This window comes from Anser cygnoides, chromosome 2, assembly GCF_040182565.1.
Source record: "Anser cygnoides isolate HZ-2024a breed goose chromosome 2, Taihu_goose_T2T_genome, whole genome shotgun sequence".
Lineage (NCBI taxonomy): Eukaryota > Metazoa > Chordata > Aves > Anseriformes > Anatidae > Anser > Anser cygnoides.
Window position 1 is genome coordinate 56,052,594 of NC_089874.1, and position 26,318 is coordinate 56,078,911.

The 26,318-nt window shown below is 39.9% G+C and overlaps 1 protein-coding gene across 1 annotated transcript in view; it reads right to left on the reverse strand.

Annotated features, from left to right (window-relative positions):
- ADCY1 (adenylate cyclase 1) overlaps window positions 1–26,318 on the reverse strand; it is a 168,706-nt gene that overhangs the window by 42,711 nt on the left and 99,677 nt on the right. Inside the window, exons 6-7 of the mRNA XM_013197492.3 lie at window positions 18,288–18,446; window positions 16,820–16,961 (exon numbers count right to left, since the gene is read on the reverse strand). Of these exons, the coding sequence (XP_013052946.2) occupies window positions 16,820–16,961; window positions 18,288–18,446 (301 nt within the window). The remainder of the gene's footprint in view (window positions 1–16,819; window positions 16,962–18,287; window positions 18,447–26,318) is intronic.

A 26,318-nucleotide genomic window follows, 5' to 3' on the forward strand; every position in this document is an offset into this window, starting at 1 on the left:
GTGCAGCGAATAGGGCAGGCAAACAGGACTCATCAGTTTGCATTGGAGGGTGCTGAAGTTTTGCCAGCTCACCCAGGGAGTGATGGTATCCACCCACAAGAAGGCCACTGCCTCTCTAAGCTCTGCACCCACCACAACTAATGCAGCTTCCCAGACAGAGCTCTGGTGGAATATTGAGGATTCCTTATCCTCTCTCCGCCTGGCTGAACACAGTGACTTAAAGGATAAACGGCAATGGCAACAAGTTCCTGGCTGGCATAGCAGGCACATCTCCGCAGTGATTACCCCCCACTTCCCAGGTGTCCTTGTGTAATAGGTATGAGGCTCTGCAAGCGTAACCAAATAATAATAAGGATGACAGTTCATCTAGCTTTAAGGTGTCACTGGGGTTAAGCTGGCCTATGCCCTGCATCAGAACTGCTTCCACTAAGAAAAATATGAGTCATTTTGTTTGGAATCTCCCTTCTGAATGCAACAGAAGGCACAGTATACAGACCAGACCCACTTCTTAGGAAGTCTGCTGCCTCCCTGGGGCCCACGTTAAAGATGTGAAGAGAAAGTTTTGTACCCTGGTGCAACCCTCAGATTGTTATCCATTATTGATTTTTCATGTAGGCAGCAATGAAGCTCCAACAAGAAGTCCAAAGGCAATCAAGTGACACTTCAGGGCCTTCGGACAAATGGTTAAGATATCAGGAGCACAAGTAGTGTTTTCCTCTATCCCTTTGGTTGCAGGGAATGGTTAGGAGAGAAACAGGAAGAAACAGCAGATCAATACCTGTCTCCGAGCCTGGTGTCACTGGCAGGACTTTTTTTTTTTTTTTTTTTGACCATGGGTCATTTTGCATTACACTAGGCATGCTAGCAACAGATGCATTACATCGCTCTCAAAGGGAAAAAAGGATTTTTGCACAGGAGTTAGCAAGACTCACTGAAAGAGATTTAAACTAGATTTGAAAGGGGGAAGGGATAAAACCAAGTTCACTAGAGATAAGCCTGGGAGTGGCACATCAATGTTATTGGTACAGTATGCTAGTAGGTGTACTGGGTGAGTGTGTCAGCAATAAGAGCTGGGAAAGGGGAAGAAAGATAGGGAGGGCTCTTGTAATGCGGATGTTTGCCCTTCTGAACAACTGCTTTGTGTATTGAGGCCCTGCTTGGGCCAAACATTGCTCGTTGATGGATGGGAAGTAGAGAATAATTTTTATTTTTTATTTTTTCCCTCTGTCTTTACTTCTGCACAGCCTTTTTTTTTTTTTTTTTTTTTTTTTCTTTCTAAGACCACCATACAAGGTTCCTTTGCTCTCCCATCCCAGTGGAGGTAGGGGATAGAGAGCCATGTGACAGCAATGACACTAGGGATATTGATGGGTTAGAAATTACAGAAGTGCCAGAGAATGGTCACACAGGAATTAGGGCTTCAGCCTCTAAAAAGGTGAGAGAATCACTAGCTCAGCTGAAGTGCACCTACACTAACTAATGCATGCAGCATGGGCAACAGGAGGAGCTGGAAGCCATTTTGAGGCTGGAAAAAACTATGATAGAGTTGCCATCACAGAAACATGGTGGGATGACTCACACAACTGGAGTGCTGGAATGGATGGATACAAACTCTTCAGAAGGACTAGGCTAGGAAGGAGAGGCAGTGGGGTAGCCCTATATGTAAGGGAGTGTTTTGATTGTCTTGAGCTTAATGATGTTGATGATAGGGTTGAGTGTTTATGGGTAAGAATCAGGGGGAAGGCCAACAAGGCTGATATCATGGTGGAATTCTGTTATAGAATGCCCAACCAGGGTGAACAGGCAGATGAAAATATTCTATAAGCAGCTGGGAGAAATCTAACAATTGGCCCCTGTTTTCATGAGGGACTAGAACGTACCAGATGTCTGTTGGAAATACAATACTGCAGAGAGGAAACAGTCTAGGATGTTCCTGGAGTGTGTGGAAGATAACTTCCTAACACAGCTGGTGACTGGGCCAACTAGGGAAGTTATCCATGTGGACCTTTTGGTTGCAAACAGAGAAGGACTTGTGGGTGATGTGAAGGTTGGAGACAGTCTTGGACATAGCAAACACAAAATAACAGAGTTTTTGATTCTTGGAAAAGTAAGGGGGGAGGGGGGAGTAGCTGAATTGCCACCCTAGACTTCCAGAGGGCAGACTTTGGCTTGTTTAGGGGACTTGTTGGCTGAATACCTTGGGAGGCAGTCCTGAAGGGCAAAGGAGTCCAGGAAGGCTCGACACTCTTCAAGAAGGAAATATTAAAGGTGCAGGAGCAGGCCGTCCACATGTGCTGAAAGACAAGGCAGTGAGGAAGAAGACTGGCCTGGCTTAACAGAGAGCTATGGCTAAAAAAAAGAGAGAGAGCTTCTTATCTTTTCTTATCTTGCTTCTTATCTTTAGAAGAAGGGGCAGGCCATTCAAAGGGACTATGAAGATGTTGTGAGGCTCATGGAAGGAGGACCCAGGGAACTACAGGCCTTGTCAATCTGACCTTGGTGCCAGGGAAGGTTATGGAGCAGATCATCTTGAGTGTCGTCCTGTGACACATACAAGACAACCAGGTGATCAGTCCTAGTTGATTTATGAAATGTGGGTCCCACCTGACTAACCTGATCTCGTTCTATGACAAGGCGATGCATTTAGTGGATGAGGGAAAGGCAGTGGATGTTATCTACCTAGATTTTAGTAAAGTTTTTGACATTGTTTCCCACAGCATTCTCTTGGAGAAACTGGCTGCTCATGGCTTGGACAGGCCATACACTTTGCTGGGTAAAGAACTGACTGGGTGGCTGGGCCCAAAGAGTTGTGGTGAATGGATTTAAATGCAATTTGCAGCCAGTCACAAGCAGTATTCTCTTCAGTATCTTTATCAATGATCTGAACGAGGGGATTGAGTTTACCCTCAGTAAGTTTCAGATGACACCAAGTTGTGTGGGAGTGTTGATCTGCTTGAGGGTAGAAAGGCTGTACAGAGGGATCTAGATAGGATGTGTTGATGGGCAGAGGCCAACTGCATGAGGTTCAACAAGACTAAGTACTGGGCCCTGCACTTGGGTCACAACAATCCCATACAATGCTCCAGGCTTGGGGAAGAGTGGCTGAGAAGCTACCTGGCGGAAAACGGCCTGGGTATATTGGTTGAAAGGCAGTTGAATATGAGCCAGCAATGTGCTCAGGTGGCCAAGAAGGCCAACAGCCTCCTGGCTTGTATCAGAAATAGTGTGGCCAGCAGGACTAGGGAAGTGATTGTCCCTCCATACTCAGCTCTCGTGAGGCCACACCTCAAATACTGTGTTCAGTTTTGAGCCCCAAAACTGAGGTGCTGTAGTATGTCCAAAGAAGGGCAATGAAGCTGGTGAAGGGTCTAGAGAACAAGTGTTATGAGGAGCAGCTGAGGGAACTGGGGTTATTTAGCCTTGAGAAAAGGAGGCTCAGGGGAGACCTTGTCATGCTCTACAGTTAACCTCTAAATTAGCCTACAATTAGAGCCTACAATAGAGCCTACAATTAGCCTCTAAAGGAGGCTATAGTGATGTGGGGATCACTCTCTTCTCCCAACCACTAAGTGATCAGACAAGTGAAATGTCCTCAAATTGCACTAGGGGCAGTTTAGGTTGGATACTAGGAAAAATGTCTTCACTGAAACGCTTGTGAAGCATTGGGACAGGCTGCCCAGGGAACTAGCTGAGTCACCATCCCTGGAGGTCTTCAGAAAACATGTAGATGTGGTGTTTAGAGACATAGTAGAGACATAACCTAGTGGTAGACTTAGCAGTGCTAGGTTAATGGTTAGACTTGATGGTCTTAGAGGTCTCTTCCAACCTTAATGAATCTACGCTGAGAGGGCCAACGGTATCCTGGGCTGCATTTGGAACAGTGTTGCCAGCAGGTCAAGGGAGGTGATCTTCTCCCTCTACTCAGCCCTGGTGAGGCCACACCTGGGGTACTGTGTCCAGTTCTGGGCTCCCCAGGACAAGAGAGAGCTCCTGGAGCAAGTCCAGCGGAGTGCTACAAAGATGATTAAGGGACTGGAGCATCTCTCATACAAGGAGAGGCTAAGGGAGCTGGGCCTGTTTATCTTGGAGAAGAGAAGACTGAGAGTCAGTACAGAGAGCTACAGGAGGTGCCTGAAAGCCTTCATTAAGGAAATGCCTCAGTAAAGATGCAAGAGGGGTAAAGAATAGGTAGAACATCTTGCTAGAAAAAGATTCAAGAAGGCACGACAAAGAAACATGTAAGGCATGGATGTATAAGAATCTGAAGTCCTGTGAAGAAAGCAGAATTTAAACCTTCCCCAATGCAAACCTCTTACAGTAGGCATTTCCAAGAACAATGTGAAGCTTGAAAACTCAGCTGAGGCAGTGTGCCTGTGCCACCAACGTGACTTCCTCAAACACATTTGTTTTCATGATCATATCTTCAAAGAAGTAGGTAGAACAAACATTTTATCTCATACCATCAACTACATTTTTTTCCTTTCTGAAGCTTATCAGCAGGTAATTCAATAGCATACAATCTTGGGATGTTGAAAAATACAGCTGTTTTCCAGCTTCTCTGATTCAAATGGAAGTTTTTCTGTACAAGTCACTAAATAAACTGGAGTACTGTTTCTGCTTCTGGGCTCTCCTGTACAAGAAAGACAAACTGGAATGAGCAAGTTCAGTAAAGGTTCACAAACATGGTAAGAGTGTCAAAACATATATGACATATGAGAAGAGCTTGAGAAAATTCATTTTGTTTAGCTGGAAGAAGAGAAGGCTTCAACCACCTATATAGTAATTAGGGAGAAGGCAGAACCAGAGTTGTCCCAAAAATGTTCTGAAAAACTATTGACCCCTGGGCTACACTGCTAGTTACTATCCTCCAACTAGACTTTGCAACACTGCTCACAACCCTCTGGGTTTGGTCATTCACCCAGTCTTCATACCTCGCTGCCTATCCAGCAACAGCTTGTCTATGAGGATCTTGTGGGAGACAGTGTCAAAGGCCTTACTGAAGTCCAGAAGACAATATTCACTGCTCTATGCTCACCTACCAGGCCAGTCATTTCATTTTAGAAGGTTATCAAGTTTGTCAAGCATGACTTTCCCATGGTGAATCCATGTTGACTACTACTGATGATTTTCTTGTCCTTCATGTGTCTGGAAATGGTTTCCAGGATAATCTGTTCATCAACTTCACAGAGAAGGAGGTGAGGCTGACCAGCCTGTAGTTCCCTGGGTCCTCCTTCTTGCCCTTCTTGAAGTCAGGAGTGACATTTGCTTTCCTCCAGTCCTTGGTCACCTCTTCCAGTTGCCCAGATCATTCAAAGATTATTGGGAGTGGCCTCACAATGACAGCCAGTTACCTCAGCACTCTTGCATGCATCCCATCAGGGCCTTACGTATGCACAGTTTGCTTATGTATTGCATGAGGACACGATCCTCTTCCACTAAGGGTACATTTTCCTTGCTCTAGTCTTTCCTCCTGGCTTCTGGGACCTGGGATTCCCAAAGAACAGTTTTGTTGGTAAAAGCTGAGGCAAAGAAGGCATTCAGTACCTCAGCCTTTTCCATTTCATGTGTAACCAGGTCTCCCATGTCATTCAGCAGTGGGCCAACATTTTCCCTAATTTTCCTTTTGTTGCTGATGTAGTTAGAGAAACCCTTCTTGCTGTCTTTGATATCCCTGGCCAGATTCAATTCTATTTAGTCTTTAGCTTTCCTAACTTCATCCCTGGATGCTTGGACAACATCTCTGTATGCCTCCCAGGTTACCTATCCTTTCTTCCATCCTCTGTGTGTTTCCTTTATGTGTTTGAGCCTCCTGGCATTTTTGCCTGACTTCTCATTCATTGGGATGGACTACTCTTGAGGAAGTGAGTCTTGAATTTTAACCAGCCTTCTTAGGCCCCTCTTCCCTACAGGTCCTTAACCTATGTGATTCTTCCAAACAGATCTTTGAGGAGGCCAAAGTCTGCTCTCCTGAAGTCCAGGGTTTGCTCACACCCTCCTCCCTTGCCCTCAGGATCCTGAACCACCATCTTAGAGTTACTGCAGCCAAGGCTGCTTGTGACCTTCACATTCCCAACAAAGCCCTCATTTTTGGTGAGTATGAGGTCCAGCAGATCACCTCTCCTTGTTGGCTTGTCTATCACTTGGCGGAGGAAGTTATTGCCAACACACTCCAGGAACCTCTTGGATTGTTTCTGTCCTGCTGTGTTGTTTCTCCAGTAGATATCAGGGTGGTTAAAGTTCCCCATGAAGATCATGGCCTGTGAACATGAGGCTGCTCCTGTATGTCTGTTGAGGGCCTCATCTTCTTGTTTTTCCTGGTCAGGTAGCCTGCAGCAGACATCCATTATAATGTCACCTTTACCTGTCCTCCCCTTAACCCTCACCTTAACATAAGCTCTCAGTTGGCTCCTCATCTATCCTCATGCAGAGCTCCATGCATTCCAGCTTCTCTCTCACATAAGTGACTACATCCCCTCCTCATTTTCCCATCCTGTCTTTCTTAAAGAGCCTGTATCCCTCCATTGTATCACTCTAGTCATGGGACCCAATCCACCACATATCTGTGATCCCAACATGATCATAGCCCTGCAACTTCACACATCTCTTACTCATCATGTTTATTCACTATGGTACTTGCATTAGTATATAGGCACTTCAGAGAGGCTCCCTGGAATGCTGGAATCCCAGAATGGGTTTAGGGCTTTTCTCCATATTAGTGCCTTGTAGTCAGTTCCTTGCTTATATGCAAAGCTATAGCTGATCCTGCTTAAGCCCCATTTTGTTGATTTTGTGATCCCTCATGGTCATATCACCCCATGCCCTTTTCTTGACAACCCTGTCCATCACAGGCTGGTTACTTTCTCCCTCCCTTCTCATTCTTAGTTTAAAGCCCTCCTTATGAGGTTAGCCATCCTATTGGAAAAAACAAACAAACAAACAAACAACTTTGCCCCAGTTCATGAGCTGGATCCCATCTCTCCCAAACAGATGCTGATCTGCAAGCAGGGTCCCATGCTCTCAAACCCTGTCACCAACACCAGTTCTATAGTCAATTATTGACTTGTACTATCAGTTTCCTCCTCCTCACAACCTTTCCTGTCACTGGCAGGATTGAAGAGAAAACCACCTGGACCCCATGCCCTTGACTACTTTCCCCAGCTCTCTGCCAGAGGTTTCCCCTGGAAGTATCATTTGTGCTTACATGGAATAACAGGAAGGGGTAGCATTCAGAGGGGTAGGTGAGATTCAGCAGTACCTCCACAATATCCTGGAACTGGACTCCTGGTAAGCAACAAATCTCTCTAGTTGATAAGTCAAATGGGTGTCTCTCTCCCCTGCAATAGGGAGTCACCCATTACAATGACTTGCCATTTCTTCCTGGTGATCTTGCATGGGTTAGGGGAACGAGATTCTTTGCTTGTAGGTATATCTGACCTCTTCAACACTGAGGGCAGTGAACCTATTTTGTAGATATAAGCCTTTAGGTGGGGCAGGAGCCTTTCTCTTGGCACCACAGGTAATCAGCTCCCATCCTTCCCTTCATATAGAGATTACATGTACCTCAGCAGTGGGGGATGGATACTGCCAGCTTCTCTCCTGCAGTTGGGGTCTGAGAGTCTTCAAGTTGTTGCATCACAGAGAGGATCCCATCAATCCCCCTTTCATCTTCTCTGATGTTGTACAACCTGCTCACTTCTTCCAGGAACTCCTTCTGCTTGATGGCACAGCTCCTCCAACACAGCACATTTGCAGGACAGAGGAGCATCTCTCATGGCATCAGAATGAAGCCTTAGGCACTTTCTGCAAGCTGGGAGTGGAAGACTACATTTGCCGTCTGAAGCTTTGTCTGCCTCAGAGTCTCCACTCTAGCAGGGATAGCCGCTCCAAAAACTGCTGGCAAAACATCTCTATGGTGTGTCACCACCATATCTGTGACAGTTAAAATCATCTGAAGTCAACTGTGGGCCCCCTTCTTCATGTCATTCTGAGTGAACTACTGCACAAACTGCTGCATCTTTTGGATACTTCTGTCCTGAGCAACCTGTTGTAATTTCAAAAGCGGATCTAGCTGTGAAGGTGACCCTGATTTGAGCAGGGGGGTTGACCACACAACTTCCAGAGGCCCCTTCCAAATCCAGGTACTGTGCAATGCTATGAAAATGTGTGGAACACATATATCTTCTGTTCTTCATGGCTAGTCAAGACCCTAAACATGCAAAAGACATTGCAATACACACAAGAAGGGTACAATGGCAGTTCCTAGATCATGGATAATTTTATACTTTTTTTTTTTTTTTTTTGTGTGGTAGTTGCAGGACCTATGGATTCTGCACTGGGCCTGGAGATTTTCCATTCTGCTCTTATATATGCAACATAAAAAACACAAACAAAGGAACTCTCTCACTTTCATCTCACAAATCTTGTCCCTTATTTTAAATTATTATTCTTTTTACTGCAGAACAACACTTTTTACACTGAACTTTTGAGTGGAGCATTTCAGTAAGGTCACCTTCTGCTGTAAGCCTCTGATAATGGCAAGAAATGCAGTGCAGTCTGTTAAAACAGACTTAAGATAAACAAGCAAACAAAACATATAAAAATGAAACAAACAAACAAAACATCTTTCACTCTGCCTTTTCCTTGAACTTGCTCCAGGACAGTATTACAGGAAAGTTGGACTGCAGCATTCTTGTTCTAGCTCATGTTGTCAATGCATTTTACTTTCACACTCCTTTTTTTAACCCTTGGCATCATCTTTTGTTTTGTTCACTGTTTCTTTGCTTCATAATTTTAGAAAGGCTGGTTATGTGCTGCAAAGCAGTCAGCAAACAAGGTTAAGAGCTGGGATTAACAGCACTCTGAAAGCAGCCTGACTGTCTACAGCTTTGTGAGCATTTTTAAGTACACAGGAAACAAAAAATTACTGATTAAAATTCTGGGAAAACACCCCAGCGTTTAAATCTCATGTGATACTCCAGTAAGGGATTCACTGGTGCTTATCTGGGATTCTCAGAAACAGCAGCAGACCACTGTTCCCCTGACTATATTCAGCTACAGTGCTTAAACAGCACTGGAAAAAAGATACCAATGACATTCAAAATACATTCACAGAAATCATAAATGCTGTAGCAGCTTCATGGCAACTGCAGGAACAGTCCTGAAGATCTAGAGTAGCACACTGTTTGCTGGGTGGTAGCACATGTTGTCTACTTCCAGTGTTGGGGTGTGTATATTCCAACAACTAGAAATAAGCTAGAGCTTCCATCAAAAGGCTGTGTCTATCTTTTAAAACAATTCTGCTAAGGTATAACTGGGGTGTTAAAACTTAAAATGTCCAAGTTAGGCATTTAAATCTCTTAGTTAAGTTCCTCAGCAGGAGTTGTCAGCCATTCAAAGTACAGACCAGGCTGGACTCTCCTAGGCATGACAGCAATGGCAGCTGCAGGCAAGCATCACTTTGAAAACAGAAATCCTCAATGTGTGCCTAGTGTGTACCCCAAATTGGGCACTCAGGTGCATTTAAAGTTAGACCACTTTTGCCAAACATATTTTTGCGTGTTGTATGCTATCAAAGGAGAGAGTTTGAGTAGCTGGAGTTTTCACATGCCCTGCGTTAGCTGTAAAGATCTCTTATTCTTTTACTACTTAGAGCAGGAATCGAAACTCTAGCACTCCAAAAGGGATAGTAAACATATGCCACTAATGTCAAAATATCCTCAGAATGAATTAGTTCAGAAAGCTGGCAAAGCATAATGATCACAAAGACTTTCTTGAGACAATGTGGACAGGACATTTTAAGTAGAGACAGATGCAAAAAAGTCCAAGGGAACTTCTAGACATATGGATGGATTTCTTGGGCCATAAGTGCTCTGTGGAAAACACAAATATAATACTGTTGGAAAATAAAAAAAAAAAAAAGAAAAATTATGGCATGTCCATGTAGACCTAAACAGACTTATTCAATCAAATTTACAGAGAAGGAAATGTCCTACAAATATAAATGGAACTTCAGTTTGAATTAAAATAATAAAAATAAATAAATGCAGTAATTTTAGACCCATCATTTCACTCAATTTAGTCCTTTAGCTTTTTTTTTTTTTTATTGTTCACATGATGATGATTAGAAAATTTTCAGCATCTACTTTACAGGCTATTGAGAATCTTTCCTTGCTAAGATGAACTTTTTAAAACAAGTCAGACAAAGTCTAACAACCTGCTGTGAAATGCTGTAGTAATGCATCGATCATACACATCAAACTACTTCACTTAAGAAGAAAATATTATTAATACATGAAAGAAAGTGATTTACAGATTAAGTCAGAAGGTAAGCACATGTAGTTACTAAGTATTTCATCTATACAAAGCACAAAAGCAATCATGAAGCAATCTGTTTTGTCTGCTCTGTGCTATTACATGAAAATAATTCAAGACTGGGGAAAAATGTCAAATCAGCTAGAAGAAAGACATAAGCAGACAAAACCTGTTGCTTGTGGTGGAAAAGTATGGGGCCTAGTGATTTATTTTAATATTGAAGGCAGATCATTTGTTTCATGGAACAAAGTTATGTTGATTAATAGTAAAGGAAGCTGTTGGGCTCCAAGTCAAATATACTGCCTTTTCAAGCAACAAAGTGATAGAAAATTTGTTTACTTTCCAGCCACTCCTTGGTGAGAGGACTGCAATATAGGAAATGTAAAATCACATCTGTTTATGGTAGATATGACAATGATATGACAGTCTTTGCCACTTTTCTTGCACCTGTTGTCATGCAGAATGAATCTCAGGTGTGCAGAAAGAGTTTCTGCCTTAATAGGCAGATCATGAGTCAAAGAAATTAAATGATCAACCTTTGAGCTGTCAAATCCATCTGTATTTCACAATAAATTATGCCACAAGTATGTGCTGTAGATAACTGCACTATAGATTTCTAATGTTTACAAGAATTTTTACATTCTAAACAGTACTTTCCAAAGAATTCTCCTGAGCCGTGTTTGCTTATTAAGAGGATTCTTTAACTTTTAGGTTTTCGGTAAAGTTTTCCTAAAATCTTAAGACTGACAAAAGTGATCTCTTCTTCAACTATTGCATTAAGTTCTCTTTTCAAATAAACTACTGGTATTTGGGTTTGGTCATAATTATTTTTTGGACAAAAATAAAATAGAAATTTTAGCACCGTCTTTAGATCATTTTACTGCAGATTCGCTGCAGCAAAATAGGTGGGAGACAGAACACCCTTCCTCTCTGTCATCTACTTCCAGCTGAATAACTAGACAAGTATTCAGAAAGGTTGTGAACCATTTTACTTGTGGTTTTCAGAGTGGTCATAGCATTACTCAGAGACTTCAGATAATATGTTATGGCTGTCCAAGCTAAAGAAGGGATTTTCTGAGACTGCCTGGCATGTCTTTGTATGTACAAGGTAAGGTAGGAAGGATAAATGTCAGCCCCTTCAGAGAAATATTTGAACAGAGAAGTTGTAAATATAATGTCTCTCTCTCTCTCTCTTTTAATATTTCAAACTTATTTTTCATTACATTCATTGTACAGCTAGTTTCCAAAATGTGAACAGATGTTGTACTCACTTTTCATGAACAACCATCACATGCACTATTCAGATAGTAGATGCAGACAATGTGTGATTTACATTGCCACAAATAAAACATAACAAATGTATTTGAATACACAGTTAGTTGGTGCATAACTCACTAACACATTAGTAGAAATGTTGCAGGTGGTGTTTAGCAACCTATCAAGCTAATTAGTCATTACAGTCAAGGTATGCTGTAGAATCCATGATACATTTATGAATATATAGGAATCATTTATAAAATGTATCTATAGACTTTATCTATGATTTTCATAATTTTTATAGTCCCCCTTTTTTTTTTTTTTTTTTGGAAACATCTCTATTGCCTACCATTAATGGTCTGTGGCATTATTTGTATTTGCAAATATGACCTGGCAAAGGTCATATTGACCTGGCAAAGTTATTCAAGTGAAGCAGGTTCCCTTAAGCTGGCAATGACTAACAGTCATGGCAGGCCCACTTCTGTAAATGGAAACAATTACACATTCTGAGAAATCTTTCTCCTTAGAAAAACTTCGTAATTTCTTACCACTGCTTGGCTATCCAGAGAAATACCTCAGAAAATGTGCTTAATTGTCTGGGCTGGGCTGGTTTCTCATCTAGTGGAAATAATGTGCTTTCTCCAAATTGGAGAGACACAGGTAGAGAGTGAATTAATGTAGAAAATATAAGTAAGTAAGCCCAAGAAAAATCCACCTGGCTATCACTGCAGACATAGCCAAATCTTAAGAGGTGTTACACTGCAGGAAAATAATAGTTCTAGTGAAGTAGATTAGGTTAAGCTTGCTACTGAGCTGAGCATCTGTGAGCCTACTATGCCAGCAATAAAACTGGTGCAAAGATACTTTGCCTAATGCTGGTGCTGCCAATGAAAAAGAAAGAATTCTATTGAAAAACAGACCCGTTCTGTTAAAAGAAATTTAAACTGAATTTCAAGCACACAATTTGAAAGCTGGAACAGGATTAGTGAGAGAGATTACTGAGGAATCAACAGTGAAAATTATTTAGCTGGGTCTAAGCAGGAATATAAAGTTCCCAGAAGGGGCTCTGAGATTGACAGGATCTGGCCTAGTCATTTTGTTTTGTTTTGTTTTGTTTTGTTTTGTTTCCCCTCTAATAACATCCATATACAGAGTAATATTTACTATACTTCAGAAAGCTAGGACATTTGATGATACTAAGAATGTCCATGTATCTAAAGCATAGAGTATATATTTGTGAATATTTAATGTATCAGAAAGAGATCAATTTTTCTAACTAGATCAGATGAAGATTTTCATATATGTGTTGAGGCTTGTGGCTAGTTACTTAAATCAAATTTTTCAAATCTTGTCTCAGTGCAATATTTTGGTCATATCACTATATGGCTTAGAAACTATATATAATATAAAGAAATAATAGACGTCATTTAAAATAAATGTGTTAGCTTTTTCAGAACTAGAAACTTTGTTTCTAGTTGGGTTATATAATTTTGCATTTGTATATATTTAAAAAACATATTTATGTAAGATTTTAAATAAAGGTGACCAAAAGTTTGAATTTCACTGAAAAAAAAATTATGTCTTTGGAAATCTGATAAACTATCTAAGTGAGTTTAGAAGCTGAATGTTATCCAGTCAAACACGCATAATTGTTGCTAAATAATAAAAATAAACAATAAATAATAGTAATAATAGCAAATAGTAAATAACAGTAATAATAATAGACTAATATAATCTCTACCAAAATAAAAGACTTGAATACAACAAAAAGAAAGGAATACCCTCAGTGGTCTTTTCTAAGTTCCCTCTCATGTTTTAGCTTATACACCATTCTAGTAATCATATCAGATCACAAAATTTTGGTTGTCAGTTGACTGAATAAATGATTAAAATAATTGGGAACATTTTATAATTTGTTCACATTTTAAATGTAATTGGTACATGAATGAGTCTTTATATACTGTTCTCGTTCTTGGCTTAGTTGATCTGTCTTTCCGGCACATCAAATAAGGGAAAATGTGGGGTATGTGTCTTCTAAATAAATATTAATAATAAAAAAGTCTATTTATCTTTCAAGTTCAACAGATTCTTGGCCATCTGTTGCTGATAATATTGATTTTAATTCTTCTTGGAATCATCCCTGCTACAGTCAGTTCATATTAATCTCAGAGATGATGCATAACGAACGAAAAATGTCTTTGCATTTCAGCTAATGAGGCTCCAGAGGAAGGAATACAATACTAAACCATCAGATACATGAATTCACCTACAGGTACTAGATCTTGTCTGTGCTTCAGGGCCAGTCCTCTGATTGTACATCTCTGAAGGCTTAATGACTGAATCAAGGTAGGAGGGGATATGTTAGGTGTTTATCTTACAGCTAAATAGTCTATTACAAATGTACTTATTAGTATCTAGTGGTTCAATGCAAGTGTACAAAGACTGGGGATGGCTGTAGTATACTGTGACAAACAGCAAAGTGATGCACTGATTGTTCTGAGTCCAGTGGAGAAGACTGTCTGTATCTGTAAAATTCATGAAGTATTTCTTTCTGCCAGTTTGGCTGACACTGCACTGATGAACGCCAGAGCTGATGTCAGCCAAGCTGTACTGCAGCATCTGTCACTTCTACAAATCCATCAGTGACACCCAGGGTAACATGGCATTCAGTTAATGTAGCTGATGACAAACCGATCAGTTGTTTCTCAGCAGTCACCAGCAGTTTCTCTGCAGCCTTGCAAACAAAAAGGAATGGGTGCTCACATGTAAGCTCTCATCTTTGCTCATTAAACATGCATTGGCTTCATTTACTTTAATATGTGAATGTCAAGATTCTATTCTTAGAAATTCTTCAATCGGTGCAGTTGAGAGAATACAGTGTCTACATGTAATAGATGCATTTACTGCCTTTTCTCCCTTTTTTATGTATTATGAAATGATACATAATGCTCTAGGAGTCAAAACAGCAGAAAAGACAAAAAACGTAGCAGCAATAAGCAACATACTTTTTTTTAAATTTTTTTTGTCAGTAGGAGAGATTGGTTAATTTAGAAACTAATTCTGGGTTCAAGAAAGCCAACAAAAACCTCTTACTGAAAATGGAAACAGAATTTAGCCCACTGATTTTCGACCTATTTTATTTCATACTATGCAAAAAGGAGTCTAATCATATATACCAGCAGAAGAACAAAACATGAGATCGTGTGATTATCAGAGCAGTCAGGGATATTCTATCTCTCCAGTAACAAGACGCTTTAGAGGAAGCACATAACAAAACACCCTTGCAGCAACCCTTCTGGTATAAAGCAGCAGTAGCTTTCATCATCAGAATCAGAATTCTCTGGTGACTTGACTCCCAGACTTTCCAGAAAAACTCCCCAGATCATCAAATTCAGACCAGGAACCTGACTGCTGACCCGGAATTCAAGATGATCTATTTTTCCCTGGTTACATTTTTGTCAAACACATGTTAACGGAAAATTAGCTAACATCCTCAAGCATGGAGCTTTGAATTCACTTCAAAACCTCATCTTTTTTGTTTCTGTACTTACTTTGAGACTTGTATTTTAAAATTTCTCTCTAAAGGTCAAATCCCTGAATTAAACTTATTTGGGCAGAGTCTCGGAAAATATATGTGCAAAAGTCTGTATTCTGAGTTGTCCGGCTGAGATAAAGAGTAATAAATATGTTAGGGCAGATAACTTTTAAGATAAGCATCATTTGATATGGAGAAGTTTGGAACAAACTGAACATGCTTAAATTATGATTAGGGACTTTCAAGAGTCCTACTGATGTCACAAAAGTTATTTTGTAGTATAAAAACAGATTGTCCTAAATAGGACCATTGATTAGTTGTTTTTGTTGGGACATACCAATTGGATGAAACTTACAGTTTTTCAGCATTTACTTTTGAGGTGCACTCAGTAACTGGTTGAGGAAGAAAGGTGTGACTGTGAATGAACCTGCTTGAAGGTCACTATCACCAACTTCACTGCGACTCAAGAAATTACCATTGCACTGATGGGACTCTCTCCTTATTCTGAAAATCTGGCTAGAATGAGGCGTCACATCCATCTCTACCAGGCGTGGCTAAATCCTGAGCAACGTCTAAGAAGTGAAGTTCCTGCTCAGATGAGCTAAAATCTTACTCTTTCCACACTTTCCATTTTCTGTTCTCCACCAAAAGAAAGAAAAGAGCAGACCCTTCCAACATCACTGACTTACTTCTCTTTTCCCAGTACTTCTCCGAGTGTCTGACAAAAGGAATGTACTGAAAAGAGAGGGGAACCTGACAAAATCTGGGAGGAAGGGCAGCTAGGATAGGAAAGAGATCACCAAAATCATCGTGGGAGTCTGAGGTGGCAGAGCAAGGAAGGGAAATGATGTTGAATTTGTCATGAGCAGCTCAGCTTAGCAGGAGAAAACACTGCAGCGATTTGTCTGTTTTGGACAGAGAATATATTCTTTGTTGAAGTAATCTTAGAAAATTTACTCGGCTTGAGCATAAATATCTGATCTACAGTAGATTGATATATACATTTGAAAGCAGGATGACTGACTCCAGCCTCTTCTCCTGACCTAGATAAAAAGGCTTGTGTTGTACAGCTTGGCAACATGGCAACTCTTCCAGACTTCCAGGGAATGTTAATTCAGTTACTGCTGAATTCATTTCACTGTCTCTTCTGCTATGGGCATGACAAGTCTGTAAATACTAGTTTTTTTTTTCTGCATCTATTCAGTAGGGACTCCTCAAGGCCTAACAAAAGAGTCATCACTATCACGAGCGGTTGTAGAAAGAGTTAGGAGGGTGTGAGTAAAATGTCATGGAAATATGGGAGTTAAAGAGCAAGAAAAAATAGCCAGGCTGCCAGCATTAATGTTCAGAAATATCCTTTTGAATGGAGGTGGAAGATAGGAATGAATTACATTTTAGACTAACATACGATATCATTTCTAATACAATGATTACAGAATCTGAATAAACCAAAAGCTGTCTTTTATTTGTGGGTTAAGTGAAAAGTTATTTTAATTTTAAACTTCAAAAGTATAGTGATCATCTTTTCTAAGTAATGTACAAGGTTAGCTTTTTTCGTATTCCTGGCTCAATCAAAACCAAAACATCTAATTACAAGAGTTTAAAAGCTTTTAGAAACAATAAATACTGGTATTGCCTCTGTTTCAGACTATCATAGAACAGTTGTTAAACTACCAAAAAACATGCCACAAACAAGCTAGAATTTGTGGAGCCTACCTTCCTCCGATGGGATGGCACAATGAAATAGGTTTCAATATTATGCTTCTTCAGGAAACTATTCCTTTCATGTCCATATCCTGGTTCTACTTCGTAGTCCCCATTTAGGCACTCTAAGGTGGTCTTTGTAATGTGAACTTTCCTGGAGAGAAAAATGACATTGTTCTTCAAAGCTAAGGTATATTACCAGGTAGTCGCTAGTGTAATAGACTCATGCAAAAGATCATAATGGGCTCTGTCTTTGCAGCCAAAAAAATCACAAAAATATTTCTGTTAAATGCTTTTTCTAAACATGAGCTGAATGAGCAAAACAGTAACTGCAGATTGTCCAAATCCTTGCAGACTTAATGATTTGTAGAAAGTGGAAGTCTGCGCATCATCTTTCACATTGCATGGATTTAAGTGTTTATCTCACTGCCTGCTTGGAAAAACAGCCTGCTGTTTGAAACTTGTGGCTCCACACTCCAAGTCTCTCATGTACATGAAGAAACTCCTTGTTCTTCTCTTTCTGTTTCTCTTCACAGCTTTGACATGTTCCATTTACTTACTCTGTTTTAAGGCAGCTTTCTAATCCACTTTGTTTTGGCGGCACAGCCATCTTTGACACTATTAGGAACATTGTTTAGTGGGTGATATTGGTGGTAGGGAGATGGTTGGACCAGATGGTCTTGGAGGTCTTTTCCAACTTTAATGATTCTATGATTCTGTGATTCTATTTTTGAGTTTGCTTATCCCCAAAACTATCTTCACATTTCCTCCTGAAGGAACCCTTATATTTGAAATGCCTTCCCAGAAGATATCTGCAAAGCTATTACTGCTCTTCTCTATTAAATATGTTCAGATTTTATTTTATTTTTTTTTTCCATTGGGAACCCTCAAGGTAAAGAACATACAAAAACACACTGCCAAAATTGTCTTAGAGAGACATATGCAGCAAATAGAAATTCACTTAACCAAAAAATTAAGAGGTTCCATTGACCTCCTGTTCAGCAAATCATAATCTTACAAATATCCAGCAGAAGTTGGTAGATCCCAGTCCAAATGCAAGTTGCATACAGAAGCACATCTAAGCACATTTGTGAAAATGAACAGTGTCCATTTAAATTGAGTCCAAGGACACCCAAGGAGTACTTCAAATTCTAAGATGTGCTTCATGGAATGGCTGCAGGTGTATGTGCATGTTTAAGAAAAATCCTTTTTTCTTCTTCTTTTTCTTCTTAACATTTTACTTCTAATCTAATCTATTACTAACATGAATCTTAAGATCATTTGGACACTTCCACAGGAGACATCATATAATGCAATGATTACTCCTACTGTACAAAACCCTTAATCCTTTTTATCAATAGCCATTACATTGCAAATTCTGCAAAGAAGGAAATAAATTCCTCACCTATACAGGTATCTGATTCTTTTTATATGTTTTGTTTGTTTGTTTGTTTGTTTGCTTTTTGTTCCTCATACTTACCCAGGCAACCCTCCAGCTTCCATTACATTGGCTAAAGTCACATCATTTGACCAGACATCGTATTGCCATTTTCGTAGACCCAGGACCCCACAAAGTACCCTTCCTGTATGTAATCCAACTCTCATGTTGAGATCAACCTCTGTGGCTTCTGCAACAGATCTGGAATATATAGCATCATGATATTAGTCTTTAGACAATAGCATTGCTCTTGATTTTCTTTTTCACTCCTTCCCCCAAAGTTAACAAATATGTACATAACTGAAAAGGCAGGAACTTTTCAAAATCTCAGATGATGTATTCAGGTACTGTTCTTTCCCTTCACTCCTAGGCTAGTTTCAAAGCCTCAATTGTAATTGTAAATGAATTATTCTCTTGCTCATATTTTAATTAGTCTTGAATCAATTTCTCAGTATTTCTAAATTTCTTGAACAAGAAATTGATTTTCCAAATTTCAATGAAACACAGTAAAGGTTACATTTCATTACATTTAATACAGGAAAAAAAAAAAAAGCAAAGCATAGTAAATGGTTTTGTCATGAAACTTCCCTAAAACTTTTATGTTTCATTGTCTCATTTTCAGTATTTGCTATCACACTTATACAGAAGCTTAGGTATTTTGCTGATTTTGCTGAAACAAAGAACTTTCTAGCTGTAACTCAAATAACTCAAAGACAGCTTAACTCTTGCACTTTCCTGTTTATCTTGCATCTCACATTTACTTACTTCTTTTTTTACTCTCATAAATGTTCCTTTTTCCCAATGTGTACTTATTTCATCAGGATGACAAGCAAACACAAGGTGATTGTTGGAATGAAAAGAAGATTGTTGAAACTATCTTACTGGGCTTAATTTTAACCTGACTTGCAAACGAACAAACATGTTTCAATCCTACCACTACTCCAGACTACTTTCAACTCAGTATTAAAATGCAATACCTGGCTTTTTTTTTAAAGCCTCACTTTACTGGTTAGTGTTTTGTCTCTAATTCTTTTTTTACTCCCCACTCATCATTCATATAAAAATCATACTTAATCCTAGATGGGCAAACTCTTTCATCATGAAGGAGTTTAATATTAAACACTAAGGAAAACGTTTTGCTTGCTAGTAGAATATACACTTGAGTCAAGAAAACTTGCATTAAATCATTAAATTTCTCTTTTTTTACCACAATTTGTTGTCACTCAAAGTAATTTTATCCTCTGTTTTCAGTTCTACATCTGCAATATAAGAACAATACTTTCTTTTCCTTATTCCTTTTTTTTTTTTTTTTTTTTTTTTTGTGGTGGGTTGGTTTCAAAGTAATAGTGTGAAACATTAAATTTGTCATTAAAATAATACAACATAATCTGGATAAAGAGATGGTATGGATCCCTCCAGTTCCTCTGTGAAAGGTTGAAAAATAGATTTTTAAAATGTTATTGTCTTAGTTATGTCTCCACAGTTTTGATTTATGGTGTTCTCTAAACTCGCCCTTTAATTAAATTTACACTTTGATGAAAATATACTCAGTTAAAAATTAACCTTTTTTTTTTTTTTCCAAGTGTCTCAGATTGTCAATCATCTTGGATGGTACTTATTTAATAATTCATATTTTTCATCTGATCCCTCTGCTACTGCTAGGGAACTGTTGCAACTACCAGTAATCACAAAGACTTGTGCTGTGCTTCTACCTTTATGGTATGCTTAACTAAGCATAACTTCCTATGGTGAGTCTGAAAGGCCACAGACATATTTAAAAATTCTTGTTTCTGCAGGAGAAGGGGTATGAGGAGGTACTATGAAGCAATGACTCCACTCTCTTATAGGAGTGCAGGACAAAGAAAATGGTGAAACCACTAAATCAGTGCAAGAACAGTAGATAAAGAGAAATTATAAATACTAATATCTTTCCAAAGCTGCTGCAAGAGTGGCAGAGAAATCACCTCTAACTATGGACTTCAATCCATAAATTAAATCTAATCTTCAGAGATTTTCATTGTATACTTGGGAAAGGAGGAATTAATTGTTGAAGTCGTTATTAAAAGCATTTTTAATTTTGATGCCACTTTTGAGGAAGGATTCTTCATCTCTGTGAATGGAGTATACTTTCAACCTACCCTGACTTGTGAACATTGAAAAGGAACCTTGAAGCTAATAAACTTACACAGTAATGCAGAGGAAATGCTATGCATAAATCTTTGCAGCTTTTCTCGTTACAGTGGCACCTGGCATTCCACAGTTAAGTTGCAGTCCAAAAAGATATAAAATGGGAGAATAAAAAAGCTACCTAATCAGTGTAATATTTAATTTTCTTTAGGATTTCAAATTAAACTTTCCAAAAGGATGATGCTCTGGTTACAATTTTCTTTCGGCTTTCAATAACCTATGTATTTTTTTAAATATCATCATGGATTTGTTGGAGAGGTCTTTAGAAGGACTTTTTAGCTATTCCAGGAATAGCTATTGCATTTTTGTCTTGTTGTACTTTTAAAATACAATTAATTGAAAGGGCAAATAGAATCAAAGAATCATTAAGGTTGGAAAAGAACTCCAAGATCATCTGGTCCAACCATTACCCTACTACCAATGTCACCCACTAAACCATGTCCCTAAGTACCAAGTCCAACATTTCCTTAAACACCCCCAGGGATGATGACTCCACTGTCACCCTGGGCAACCTGTTCCAATTCCTGAGTACTCTTTCTGAAAAGAAATGACTCCCAGTTTCCAACCTAAACCTCCCCTGGTGCAACTTGAGGCCATTCCCTCTAGTCCTATCACTAGTTATTTGCGAGAAGAGGCTGACACCCAGCTCCCCACAACTTCCTTTCAGCTAGTTGTAGAGTGCAATAAGGCCTCCCCTGAGCCTCCTCTTCTCCAGACTAAACAACCCCAGTCCCCTCAGCTACTCCTCATAGGACTTGTGTTCCAGACCCTTCACCAGTTTTGTAGCCCTTCTCTGGACATATTCCAGCACCTCAGTGTCTTTCTTGTGGTGAGGGGCCCAAAAATGAACACAGTACTAGAGGTGTGGCCTCACCAGAGCAGGGGGACAATCACCTCCCTGGTAAGCCAGAATGCCATTGGCCTTCTTGGCCACCACGGGGGCACAGTGCTGGCTCATGTTCAGGCAAGCATCAATTAGCACCCCCAGATCCTTTTCCTCTGCACAGCTTTCTAGCCACTCTCCCCTAAGCCTGTAGCACTGCATGGGACATGCAGCATAGGACAAGATGTGGGGTGAGCAGCACAATATACCTGGCCTCAATTTAAGCAAGGAGCTCCGTAGCCATGAAGTGCTAAAGTATGTACCATGACAGCCACCACTAATGTGAGTAATGTGGAGATGTTTTGTCCCCACAGGGAATTCAGGCCTACCACAGTTTTCAGTCATATTTTATACAACAGCAGAGAAAGGCTTATGCACCACTTTCTAAGAAAGTACTTCCTTATCTTATTATCTTATTTCTATCACTGCAAGTTAGGATTCTTTTGATTCTTTTTTTTTTTTTTTTTTTTTTTTTTTCAGTATCTGTTCCCAGTCAAGCCTTAAAAATGACTCCAAGGAGTCCTAAAAGGATCCCACTCTTATAGGGCTTGCTGCGAACTTGACAAAGCACCGAGGAAATGAAAGGAGCTAACAATATAAGCCAACTAATGATAACTTAACCTTTGTTAATGATAACTTAACCTCACCTGTACATGTGTAGTAAATGACTGACTTTATACCAAGACCTGATAGCATGCAAGCCAAAGTACTTTAGGATTATGGTTTGCTCGCCTATCTATGTTCTCTTGCGTACCTGTATAAATATCTTCATCAGCATACCTGTAAGTGTGTATTTCTCTATTTGTACATTACTGTTAAAAAACTTTTCATTTAAAACAGTATTTAAAACCTCATGTCAAATGTATGCTTTTCTTTGTCTCAGCTGGCTCAGGAGAAAGGGGTAAAACTCATCTGCTTGTAGAAATTTGAATATCATAACAAATTAAATGAAAAAAAAATGAGCAAAGAAATACAACATGGATGACTGTATTCCTTGTTAAAAAATCTGGACTGTATAGTGTACCAATGAACCATAAAGCAGAATCTGAAAATATTTGGTTTTGCACAAAAGATTTCCAGAAGTAGTCACTTAGTAAAAAATCTAAATCAAGAACAACTTTTCTCATTTTTCCAAGAAACCACAATATGTTTCAGGGGTGCTTTCATCATTAAATTTGAGTCAGAAAAACAAAACAAAACAAAACAAAACAAAATCACACACACACACACAAAAAAAACTTCATGGGCAGTTTATTAAACTTTTTGAATTTACTTTGAAGACCTCTGTGTCCCTGTGTCCCTTATGCAGTTAATTTTCATGAACATACTCCAGTGAAATATCAAAAATGAGGAATTAAGTAATGTGTAAAGAAGAGGCTTCAAATATAAAATCAGAATCATAGAATATTCTGAGTTGGAAGGGACCCGCAAAGATTATCAGGTTCAGCTTCTGGCTCCACACAGGACCACCCCAAAATCAAACCATATGTCTGAAATCATTGTCCAAATGCTTCTTGAACTCTGTCAGGCTTGGTGCTGTGACCACTGCCCTGGGGAAGCTGTTCCAGTGCCCATCCACCTTCTCAGTGAAGAACCTTTTCCTAAAGTCCAGCCTGAACCTCGCCTGTCACAGCACCATGCTGTTCCCTTGGGTCCTTTTGCTGGTCACCAGAGAGCAAAGATCATCACCTACCACTCTGCTCCCCTTCATGAGGAAGCTGCAGGCCATCATGAGGTCTCCCCTCAGTTTCCTCTTCTCTAGGCTGAACAATCCAAGTGACCTCAGACACTCCACATATGTCTTGCCCTCTAGACCCTTCATCATCAGAAAAGTACCACAATCATATTTCCAAACAGCATCAACTTTTTTGTAATAAAGTATCACAAGAACACCTAATGATACATTTTAAATTAATAATACATTTCTGCAAAAATACCAGTACTTCATAGACAAGCCATGAACTGGCAAACTAAAAGAATTTTAGCAAATAAATTATTCATTATAACTTATTTTTCCTAGGTTTGGAAAAAATGTTCTCAAAAATTTTCCAAATGTTAATACAAAAGGAAGTTCAGAAAAAAATGGGAATAAATATATATATATATGTATATATATATATTAAGCTGTAGGCATGTAGTCTATTCACTTAGAAGATATTCATCTACTCTGACAGCTTGTCTCCTACTAATCCTCTACATTTTAGTTCTCTACTTAGCTATAAATATTTCATATCCTGCTACATATGGTCAAAGTCATTTAGATAATCTGCAGAATTGCTCTGTGAAGTAAATACCACACCCATGCTGAATTTGAAGCAACAGAGGAAAAAAAATAGAATCTCTCTACCCAATTTCCTTTAAGTTATTTAGATCCTTTCTGAGGTCCAAAAATACCTGCGTAGAAATAGATGTTTCCTGGTTAAAGGTGGCATAGTCAAGATTGTTGGTTCAGTTATATATGTTTGATTTTTATGTATGCACAGTTCTAAGATAACAGTGCCCTTTAACCACAAGGAATTTTGCATGTCTCCCTAACTATATCTGAGTCATTTCCACTTTAACATAATTTGGAATTGGTTAGTTCTTGGATATTAACAACAAAGAATGTCTTTCTGTGAACTAACTTCAGATTGGAAAAATTTGAACTAATTTGCTAGTTACTGCTACAGAAGCCGTGAGGAGGAGGACACTTAAAATGAACGTTCTCATAGAAGGTACAAAACAAAACAAAAAAAAATAAATAAACAATTGAGCAGATTGATATTACCTTACACACCCATCTTTGGAAGGCAGACACCTGAAAGCACTGAAATAATATTTCAGATACCAAGAAAATAGTATTTCAACCCTTAATGGCAGTCAGATCCTGGCCTGGGTCTGGGCAGCCCACAACCTTCTCTGCAGTTCCTACTCCACCCTGCAGCCCACCCATCAGGATGGACAGACAGAAATGGTGTGGAGCAGACCTGCAGCAAAAGCCTGTGGGACTGCCAAACACCATCTCAGGAGAAGGAAACAGGGATTTCCATGCCCTCAGGGGAAAACCCAAATGAGGGAGCATCACTATTGCAGAAGCTCTTCCTTACCCTACCTGTTATCATGACCTAGCACCAGCTTGGAGCTCACAGCCTCACTTTTCTGTTATCTACAGGTTTCTCTGAAGAAAAGAGAAATACAAAGATGGCAACAGTGACCTTCCCCCTGTCAGTCCCTCAAGGGACACGTTGTGCCTGCGTAGCTGTGGACAGGAGGCAGTACAGGTCCCCAGTGTGCAGTTTGGAGGAGAGGCTGCAGCACTGAAGGGTGGTGGCAGTACAGAGAAATGAGAAAAAAAAGTTAGCACTGGGAATGGCCATGAGCAGGATCATCCCAGATGCAGCACAGAGCTAGCAGCTGTCCTTGTGCCCGTGGGACACCAGGTAGGGGAGTGGATTCTTGGGAGGATTGCAGGGTTCTTCTCCCCAGGGTCCCTACTCCATGCTCCTGGGCACTGACTAAGGGCTCGGATGAGAGAGGAGGAAAAAGAAAAGTAAGCAGAGCCCAGGATGGACTGCCACACCAAGTGATGGATGCTGCTTATTCCCAGTCCCCAATACCTCTCTTGGGGCACCTAATTCGGCCTGGGAGGACATGGCACAGTTGCAGAGGGAGCCATTGGTTGCTGTGGAGGCTTCTCCTGTCTCCACCATGGCCACCCACCAGGAATCTGTCAATTCTGCTAGTCCACAGCCACGCTCCAGGACCTATCTGTGCTGCTGAGCATGTTCCACACCCCTTCCTTGTCTCAGAAACAGTATTGGCTAGAGCTACATACTTTCCCAGTATGTTGTTCATCTGGAGTAAGACAACAGAGACCTGGAGCAAGACAGCCTGGGCTGTGAAGGACTGACTGCTTCAGGAAACAAGAGGTTCACTTTGACAGAAGTACAAGCTGACAAAAATTTCAGCAATGATGGTGAAGTCAGCTCATGATAGACAACTTTTTCCTCATCTGAAAATTTATGCACCTGTTGCTGATTCTCCCAGAATTCAAGGTGAATGCACTCCCACCTGTCCAGACTTTCCCGAGCCCAGGACTTCTGAAGAAGCAGCAATGTTTACGCCAGGTAACATAGCGCCTCTCTTCTTCCTCAGACAAAGGAAGACTCCAGGACGACTCCAGCCATTTCACTTGGGCTTTCTTAAAGGGGCCGTTGTTGTCCCCTTCCTTCCACAGTTCAGCCAATGACCAAGACCAGAGGCAGGAGACTGTTCAAGCATCAGCCTCCACAATGCCCAAACAAACAGCCACAGAACGTGCAAGTGGAAAACAAGCCCAACTTCCATCTGTTAGGCTTTACATGGATGACTGATGGAGTTATCCATATAAGGTGGAGTCATCCATTTCTGATACACTCACCTATGCGACACAGAGAAAAGTTGATTTATCTCCTGCTAGACCCCACTGAGGTGCCTGGATTTCAAGAAGCAAGGGTTCATGGATTCTTTCCTTCAGACCTCTTCAAACTCCACATGTAGTAGGAACATTCAATATAGAGGACAAGACAAGTCCTGTTACAAAAAAAAAAAAAAAAAAAAAAAACCAACCCTCCTCCCCTATAATACATATAGGTTAAAGTGAAGTATTCAGGACCAGCTGCTGTGATCTACAAATGTGCTGCCACTGTTCCATGCTACCTGCTAATGTAGACATAGCCACTGATCCAGCCAGTGTTGCAATTTTCTCTGAGTCAGTACTAAAATTGCCTCCCAGTAAGATGTCAAGGGAAGGAGTATTGTGAAAATGTACCATTTATGTGACAATATGAATGGTTACATGATCCCATTACACTTCTAAGAAGTTTATGAATGTTATCCCAAATATTCTGTTCCTGTCTCAAATCTAGTATAATATATCCTGCTATAATATAAATATCCTGCTCACACATTCCCTCCTCATTTCCAATTAGAAACATTATTGTTCACTTCTTGCCCTGTGGATTAAGTAAGCACATTTAAACAAC